The sequence below is a fragment of the Gastrolobium bilobum genome, unplaced genomic scaffold, assembly GCF_033153095.1.
Source record: "Gastrolobium bilobum isolate Gb01-03AN ecotype WA unplaced genomic scaffold, APGP_CSIRO_Gbil_v1 utg13508, whole genome shotgun sequence".
Lineage (NCBI taxonomy): Eukaryota > Viridiplantae > Streptophyta > Magnoliopsida > Fabales > Fabaceae > Gastrolobium > Gastrolobium bilobum.
The window spans coordinates 28,640-37,805 of record NW_026897498.1 but is presented as its reverse complement, the minus strand read 5'-3'; the positions used below and the strand labels follow the sequence as shown (position 1 = coordinate 37,805).

The 9,166-nt window shown below is 34.2% G+C and overlaps 1 protein-coding gene across 1 annotated transcript; it reads left to right on the top strand.

Annotated features, from left to right (window-relative positions):
- Positions 1–219: 219 nt before the first annotated feature.
- Positions 220–7,121, top strand: LOC133307425 (zinc finger CCCH domain-containing protein 18). Its single transcript, XM_061507935.1, has 4 exons — positions 220–413; positions 2,011–2,319; positions 4,423–4,483; positions 5,899–7,121. The coding sequence occupies exons 1-4, from the start codon at positions 288–290 to the stop codon at positions 6,891–6,893; spliced, it is 1,491 nt and encodes a 496-aa protein (XP_061363919.1). The 5' UTR covers positions 220–287; the 3' UTR covers positions 6,894–7,121.
- Positions 7,122–9,166: the final 2,045 nt, after the last annotated feature.

The following is a 9,166-nucleotide window of genomic DNA, read 5'->3' as shown; positions in this document are numbered from 1 at the left end:
GAACTCAAGTTTTTACTTGTTCACCAATTTTTGACCGAGTTACATGCGTTACTAGTTAATTGATTGAACCAGAACTTTATAAAAAAATCGCTTGAACCGAACCGATTAGTGGTCCGGTCTCGGTTCTTCTGGTCTGACGGAGTTGAGCCGATTTTAATAATATTGCTACAAACAACCTTAAAACTCAAAACAATACTGTAAAAAAAAAAAAAACTCAAAAACAATATTGGGGAAAGAAGGAAGGGGGAGAAAGAACAGCCTCTAACGTTGATAGTGTGTGAGAAGCAATGGTTAGCGAAGAAGAGAGGGTTCTGGAAAAGCAAATCGAACTTCAATTGCAAGAACAAAGGGATTCTCTCTTTGCTATTGATCAAGCTCTTCTCTCTGATCCAACCAATTCCGAGCTCCTCGCGGTACCTCTCTCAATACTCTTTTTCCCAATTCAATCCAAACCTAAAAAAGTAAAAAAATAAATAAAAAATTAATCTTTTTAACAACCACTTAAAATTTCTGTTGGAATGCACGTTTATTTTTTCTGTGGGGTTCTTAATTGTGTTAAGAATTGAGAATTTATTAGTGGGCCATTTGTTTCAGTTCAAAGATTGAAACTTTCCGTGGTCCTGTGGGTGGATAATTTGCTTCTCCGATTTGTGATGGTTAATTAGTTTAGATGTTTTAAGTTTTTTACTTATTTCTCGAATTTGATCATGTTGTTGGCAAAAAAAGCGGAATACTGAGGATTGGGAAATGTGCTGTTTCTCAAATGTAAATTTGTCATTCTTAAAAACTCTAATTGTTGTGGTGTTTAATTAAATCTTGTACTATCTTAATGACTTATATTTTCTGGTTATGAACAATTGGAGAGTCATGGTGAGTGAAGGAGTTCATGAATGTGATTTATTGTTTGTGTCATTTTTAGGGTTCTTTTTGGCTTCTGCATTTTTAAATCTGTAGTACTGACCTGGCTAGGAATCCAGAGCCTCTTTGCAATTATGCAAAAGTAAGGCTTCATATAAGAATTGTCCTCGCTGGGTGGGATTTATTGGGAAGTGGTTTTAATACTGACCTGGCTTGGAAAATCTATTCGAGTAATTGGTTGGCTGTTCTGTGGCTATGTAGGTGTATAGGATTGATTGCTGTTCTGTGTAATATTCTACTACTTTGGTCATATGTTACTCAATCGGCGCATGGAGTCTATGGTGTTTTGACTTAAGATTTGAGTATGTTGGATAAGTGTAGTCAAAGGGGCCGATGCAAGCTGCCAGAAGGGGGTGGCACCTCTTGCTTGTTGAGGCACTGTTCCTTCAGTGAGGTTACCTCTGGTTCCTTTTGCACACAATTTTGGTTTAGGTTAGGCATGTATCTAGTGCCTTATTGACAAATGATAGTAACTATAGAAAAACCCAAAAAGGCCAACCATCTAACTTGCTAACTGTGTTGCTAAAGAAGGAAATACAGTCAGAATGTTAAAACAATAACTAGTTGTTGACCTTAAGGACTCTTAGTAGCAAGCATATTAGTGTTTTGTACATGTTACAGTGCAACCATAATCACATAAATCTCATTAGTTATTTTAAATCTCCTAGCTGCATCAGCTTAATGAACAAAATTCACTTGTATTGGAGAATTGTTCTGAGCTAGTGTTCACGGGATTATGGCTAAGGTTGTCAAACTCAGATCTTACATTTGGTTGGACAAGGGAGTTAGATACGTGAAATGTGGGGTTGTAGCATGAAATGTAGGATCCTACCGATTATGTAAAATTATATTCAAGAATGGCAAAGAACACACGATTCAGTTCTCTTTTACAAGCATGCAATTTATCTACAATCCCAGCAGATTGTGTTCTCACCTGGGATCAGGATCCATGACCATAAGCTGGTGCAACATGTAGCATCGTATGATTTTAAGATTTGGAGTGCGATTTTGACTACCATGATTTCTAAGCCAATCTAAGATTCCAATGATAATTTTATACTTCGAATCTCTTAATTTTTTTTGATGTTACAGGTTCACGAGGAACTTGTCCAGGCAATTAACGATGCAGAGGAAGGACTTTTTCACCTAAAACGTGCACGATTGTTACAGGAAGCTGATTCAGTGCTGCATAGCACTAATATTTTTCCTGAAGAAGAGAAAGTGGAGCCCCTTGATCCCACCGATGTTGAACCAGAGCCACTGGAGGAAAATTGTTATTCTGTTGGATCTAAATGTAGATTCCGTCACAAAGATGGGCGTTGGTACAATGGTCAAGTGGTGCAGTTGGATAATTCAGTGGCAAAGATTTCATTCCTTACTCCCAGATCTGAGAATATGCTGGTACGTAAGATTATCTCAGGTCAAGTGTGGCCATTTTCTCTTTCACTGTGTTGACAAAAAGGTATATTATGGTATTCTATTTTATATTACTAATACAGTTTTTGTACCCCTACTTTTGCTCTGCTGTAACTAATTATGAGAAAATAAGGGAATTTGAAGTAACAACAGTTTGCCAAATTTTGGATAGAATTTGATTAATAAACACTGAAGTTAGGAAACACAGACAATGATAGGTATTAAGCTATATTTCCAATTTTCCTCGGATTTTTTTAGTACTAGAAAAATAGAAAGCCTAATAGTAAGGTTATATATGCTGTCTCCAATACAAACCCCCCAACCCACCCCCCCAAAAATAAAAAAGAAGAAGAAAGTGATTAGCTGTATGTTGCCGTAGTTTAAGCAGGATATATTGTAGCAAATGTTAAGTGTTGGTCCTAAGTAGGGGTGTTAACGGACCGAGCCGAGCTGAACTTTGGTCTTAAAAAGCTAAGCCTGTGTCTAAATGTGTCAGCCTGACTATGCCTGTTACATGTTATGAATATAATTATCGGCCTGTGGCCTGACTTATTTATTAAAAATAAAAGTTTGGTTTAGCCTGTTTAAAAAAAAAGACAACAAAAATTTATCCAAACATAATATACAATCAACAGCACTAGTAATTTCATAAATATTCATAAAATCAATTTATATCCAAACAACATAATATAGAACAAAATCATTCAAAAAGTCTGTTTAACTAATAAAATGGGTGAAATGGATTGAGGAGAAAGAAAGGGCTATTACAAGTAGTATAAAAATTATAAAATAAAAATAAAAATTAATATACTAGGCCAGCCTGAGAGGCTCTAAGGCTGAGCTTTTGAATTGGAGCCCGAGGCCTTTTTACTAAACGAGCTTTTATACAAGTCCAAGCCTGATTCCTACAACCAATTTTAGACATGTAAGCTTAGGCTTTTACGAGCGGAGCCAAAGGCCCTTGAAAGGCCCCTGGTTCATTTACCACCTCTAGTCCTAAGACAGTACAGTGCATATTTTCCAGCTCGCGGGTTGCTGTAATTCAAATACTGAAAACCATGACTCATGACTCACAAAAGTTAGGCAATTGCCGAGTTTTGTTTTAAATGGAATTTCCTGTATTTCATTATTCCAATACCACATTTCTGGGAATTTTGTTTCTTTTTTTTGGTTTTGGTTTTCTTTCTCTGGTCTGAGGATTCCTTATCCTCCATCTTTTTGTGCTGTTTCTCTTTCTAACTCTAATACAACTTGTTTTGTCAAAAATAAAAGCCATATTTCTAGGATTCTTGTTAAAAAATGTTAAAATCATTCAGCTATGTGGACATTTGTTCTATATTTGATGTTACAACGGCTTAGGTTCTTCTCTTTGTATTTTAAATTTATTCATTAGCAACATGTTTGACATATTATTTATATGAGTGGTGTTAATGGTAGGTTGGTAGTCCTGACACATCTCATGAGAGTTGGACACTAGCTGTTTTATGATATTTTTGGCTTTCAACTTTTTTCTTGTGTTTGGAAAACTTTAGTGCAATATTTAAGATGAAATCTTAATTGAATGATTTACAAACTGTATTGGAAGTGATACGTTTTACATATCATTAAAATTACACAATATAGCATCCTTTTAAATGAATTAAGTTACTGAATAAATCATGATTTCAAAAAAGTTTTATACAATAATTTTTTTATCAATGGAAATGAATTGTGTTTTTGAGGTTCCAAGCACACAGTCAATGAAATATTCCTAACTAGTACAAATTGGAAGTTACAAGGCCCTTTAATATGGCACATTCACTTTCTTTTTCTCCTTGTCTATTTTTTCTCCCTATCTCACCATCTTAATCATATATCAAGGATTTCACAGTAACCTCAACCACAATTAATTGCTTTATATGATGAAACTCTAGAAATATCATTGTGATCGAACATTATAATATATGTTTGTGTGTGAAGAAATATGGAATCACTACTTATTTGAAGAAGTTTATCCTAGAATTGTTATTCCTCAAACTTTAGGTTCCAGATTGTCCAATGAAATCATTTTTCATGTCATTATACTAATGCTAGAACACCAAAGTGCAGATGTGCAAGTTCTTTTTACAACAACGATGTCGGTTTGGTACTAACTGTCGCCTATCACATGGTAAGCTACTGTTATTGAGCAAATTGAACCAAAGTGGGTAGAGGTAAACTCACATGGACCTCTTTGTAATAAACTTAACTTTAGCGAGTTTTAAGTGCAGATATTTGATGAGCAGACTCTTGTGTCCTTGTTAACTTTGAGTCAAGTCTTTGTTCAGATTTGGGAGCTAGTTCATGTGAATCAACTTTAGTTTGGGGATCCAAGTTTAATCACTTAAGTGTTAAATAATTTCAGCAGTCAGCATATCAAGGAAAAACTCTTTTTTTATTATTATAATTGTGATTTTTACGATATGATGTTTTTCCATAAGATATAAATTTTTCGTAACATGTTAAAAATATGTGTGGTGGCTTGTGTGCTTTAACCTAGAATAGGTTGGTATAATTATAGATTCATTGCGGCTTTGTGTTTGGCTTTTTTTTTTTTTTTTCTAATTAAAAATAGAAATTTTTTCTGATTCAATGTTTATAGCTTCTTGGCACATGCTTTAAGACACACCAGAACATTGCGGGCTCAGACCAAGAAAGGAAAAAGAAAAAAATTAATTTAGTATTGTTAAAGTGTTAATCCAGAAGGGCCGGCTTGGCTCAGCGGTAAGCTTGCTTGCCGTGGTGTCCCAGGTCGCGGGTTCGACTCGGCCTCCTTGCAAAGCAGGGGTAAGGCGTGACTCGAGTTTCTCTTCCCCAGACACTCACGCAGTGGGTATTGAACTGGGTCGGCCCTTTGTTAAAGTGTTAATCCAATTATTTTTCCTTCAACTTTTTATTACCACCTATATTAGCTAGTAGTTAGTTAAGGGCATTAATTAGTGGCTCAGGTTAGTTCTAACTACTGTATTGGGCAGTTAGGCTTGTAATTAGGTAGTTATTCAGTTAGGCCTTAAGTGGAGAGGTTTAGCCTGATGTATTAATGGAATACTCTAACTGTAAAAGGGGGCTTTTTGGAAAAAATTGAATTCGGCCGAGAATTTCTCAGAGGGAGGGGAGTGCCCTTTTAGAAGAGGTTTTCCTCGTCTAAGATCTTCTGTAATACCATCAATAAAATCATCATCTTTCTTCCATTTATGATCTTCTTTTCCATTTTCCTCTTCTGCCATAACATCTCTAACACCTCCAAAACCAGGGCAGTTACACTTTTGTGGTCGAGAATATACAGGGATTACCCTTTATAATCCCTGTAATTATTGTTTGGGTTCAGAACCGTCTCTCTCCTTCCCTTTTCTACCTGAATTTTAATGTTAGTTTGGATGGTTTCATCAGGTGACCTTGATATATCGTAAGCCTATGTTAAAGTATATGTGATCACTGCTTTATACCATTTGTTTCTTGGGGTTTTGTTTTTTTGTTTTTCGTTTCATTATTGATATATTATGTTTAGTATATTATAATAGCTCATGTACAATCTATATTTTACAGGAGTTGATGTTCAATTGTCCTCCCTTAGGAAATATGTTCCAACAATCTGGAAGCCGTCCCTTGTGGGATCAAGTATATGGGCAGTCTCAAATGCGAATGCAAATGCAGGCATTTGGAGAGAAGCTGAGCTTTCGTCGTGGGACGAAAAGGCTGGAGTTGGACAAGTTGTTTTTCGGGATGATGGAAGTTCTGTGAAGCTTGGTGCAGAAGAAATGGTGTTATCTGAGTATGCAGAAGCTAGTGACTTGGAGAGTGATTCCAGCTTAGAACGATCCGATTCTTGTAGCGACTTCGATGAAGAGGAATCACAAGGTTTAGGGTTTCTGGAGAGTACCAACCTACAGAGAGGTATTCAAACTGAAACTGCTATATTTGCCAAGTGGGAGAACCACACTAGAGGTGTAGCTTCCAAAATGATGGCTAATATGGGTTACCAAGAAGGAATGGGTTTAGGTTTAACTGGTCAGGGAATGCTACATCCCATACCAGTGAAGGTTCTACCACCAAAGCAATCCTTAGATCATGCACTTGAGTCTCATAAAAGAGAAGAGAACATAGGGAAGCAACGTAAGAAACGGAGCAGAGGTGGCAAGAGAAAACGCGAGAAGAAATTTGCAGAAGCAAATCGAGCAGCGAAAGAGGAAGAAGAATCGGCAGATGTCTTCACACTAATAAACAATCAGCTGGCAATGCATGGTGAGGCATTCAATGGTGGTTCAATGAAGAAGCAGCAAAGTAAAGGTTCAGGGGAAGGTAAAAAGGTGGATAGGAGGGTTTTGGTTGCTTATGAGGATGAGGTGAAGGATTTGAAGATGAGGGTTGAAAAGCTTGAACAAATGGTGAATATGAACAAAAAAGAGAAGGCTGTTTATGAGGCTGCTATGAGAAAATTAATTGAAACCCGCAAGGCTTTGGCAGAGGCTGAAGCAGTTCATGCCTCTGCATCAAATGCAGTTGTCAGCAAAGAAAAAGAGAAGAGATGGCTTAAGTTTTAGCTAGGACTTGGGACTCAGTTCTGTTTGTAGTTGCATAATATAATGCCTTCAATTTATGCCAATGTTGATACTTTGAAAAGAAGAGAAGTAGGAAGTGAAATTTCACAGGTGTAATGTAACTCAACTAAGATATTGGTAGATTAATGTGTAGTATGTGGCCTTGTACATGCTCTGCGATTATTCTACTGGACGATGTATGTGTTTTTTTTAATACCAACCAGTGTTTGAAGGCCTAATAAGTTCATTTAATTTGATTTTGGATTTAAGTCTCTTTATCTTTTTCAAGAGTTGTTACAAATGTTGTCAAAATTGAATTTTTACAAAAAAAATAGAAGAGGTGGTAGAAACGTAAATAGTAAAAATGATTAGAAACATGATATTTTTATTATTTAGAGTCAAGATATAAAATTATATATATATATATATACATGTAAAAAAAAAAAAAATTATATAAAGTACTACTCAAAATTCAATGAATAACTTTATATTTAAAAGATATAAGTCATATAATTATGATATAATTTCAAAAACACAAAAAGAGAAAATTGAGTTTAAAAAATGAAAAAAAAAAGATTTAAAAAAATATAAAAAATTGAGTTTAAGTAAAATTTAAAAACTTGCGTTTTTATTGTTTTTACGTTTCTATACAGCTTTTTTTATCCGATAATACTAAGAACCATTTTAATTTACGTTTTAACATATTTTTAAGGGATTGATTAGTCTCATTTAATAGAAGATCTCTTATCTCCTATCACAGACACAACATTCTATCACAGACACAACAAAGCATGAGCCCCATTTATTTATTAAAAAAAAAAAAAACAATGCACCCAAATCGATGTATCAGCTGGAAAGAAAACTTTTCTTCGGTGACATAAGACTATCTTTTCCCTTTAAATAGTGTTTTAACACTAATTTTTGATAACAATGGTTGAGACTCTTGGGGATCGAATTCAATATCTTTTTTACAAAGTTAAGGGGTCGGTTGAAATGAATTTATGGGCTAAGGGCTTGTTTAGTGTGACGTATAAGACATGATAGTATAAGCTTATACTATACGTTATGACATTTTCAGTTGTTTGGTGTGACCATCGTAAGTATAAGCTTATACAGCAGGATCCCTTAATACATCAAAACGATGTATAACTTAATCCGGCCTGAGGGTGAAGGATAAGGCCTGATAAGAGATTGATGTATTAACTTTGTTGACCAATATAATTCTCAAAAATTAATATATTATTTTAATATTAATCTATTAAAATAAAAATTAATTTTTCAATATATTAATTTTTTAAAATTGAATACTTTTATTTTTATAAAAATTAATTTATATTTTGGACACACTCATCAATAAATTTTTATAAAATTTAATAGCATATGACATTGTTTGAAGAATTATATAAATTCTTTATTAAAGGATATTTTTATTAATTTTTTTTATTTTTATCATATATAGTATTATACAGTGTATTACCAAATACTAGATGATATTATCTTATACAATATATTATTTTATACAATACCGTGCCAAACGCTAGATAGTATTAAAATTTAATCAGGTCTTATACAATCAAATCTTATACTATCAGATCTTATATTATCAGACTTTATCCTCTACTATGCACCAAATATCACCTAAGTAACTATAATTACTATTAAATGATGATGTAGGCTAAATAGCTAACTAAATATCAACGTCTTTAGTTGAAGAATCGTGTTGTTTGGTGATAAAATGGATCTTTGGCAATGGACATTTATGGTCTGTGCTGTCTTTAAATGTTGGAAGCAACCAGGCACCAGATACCCTCAAGACACGCAACCTTGAAATGACCTATGGACAACCTAGGGCCTACGAATGTGAACTGAAAATGTTTTTTTTTTTTTTTTTTGAGTTCATTTGCTCTGTGAGACACTAATTATTGGAGATTCACGTTGCAATGACAGCAACTTTATTGTCTTGGACGATATGATTCTACAAGGCAAATCCAATTCAGAAAGGCAAATACACACTTAAACTGGATAGCTGTCACCTTCTCCTTTATAGTAACTACTTGTTCATCATTAATGCAGACTATTTTATAACTCCGTCATCATATTAATAGAACTAGGAGTCTAGGAGCATTATACTTATAGGATCTCGTTATAAAAAAGAGCTAATATTTATATGAGATGGATTTTTTTAATTATAAAATAAATAATTTATTTGTTGAAATTGTGTACAGTTTCTCTTGAAACTTTAGCTATTTCCATTGCATACTTATAGGATGCTTGCA

Bases quoted from the DNA above. Each gene is read 5' to 3' on its own strand.
- LOC133307425 (XM_061507935.1), top strand. From the start codon at position 288: ATGGTTAGCGAAGAAGAGAGGGTTCTGGAAAAGCAAATCGAACTTCAA. The intron at 414-2,010 runs GTACCTCTCTCA...TTGATGTTACAG, and splicing joins CCAATTCCGAGCTCCTCGCG to GTTCACGAGGAACTTGTCCA. The intron at 2,320-4,422 runs GTACGTAAGATT...ACCAAAGTGCAG, and splicing joins CCAGATCTGAGAATATGCTG to ATGTGCAAGTTCTTTTTACA.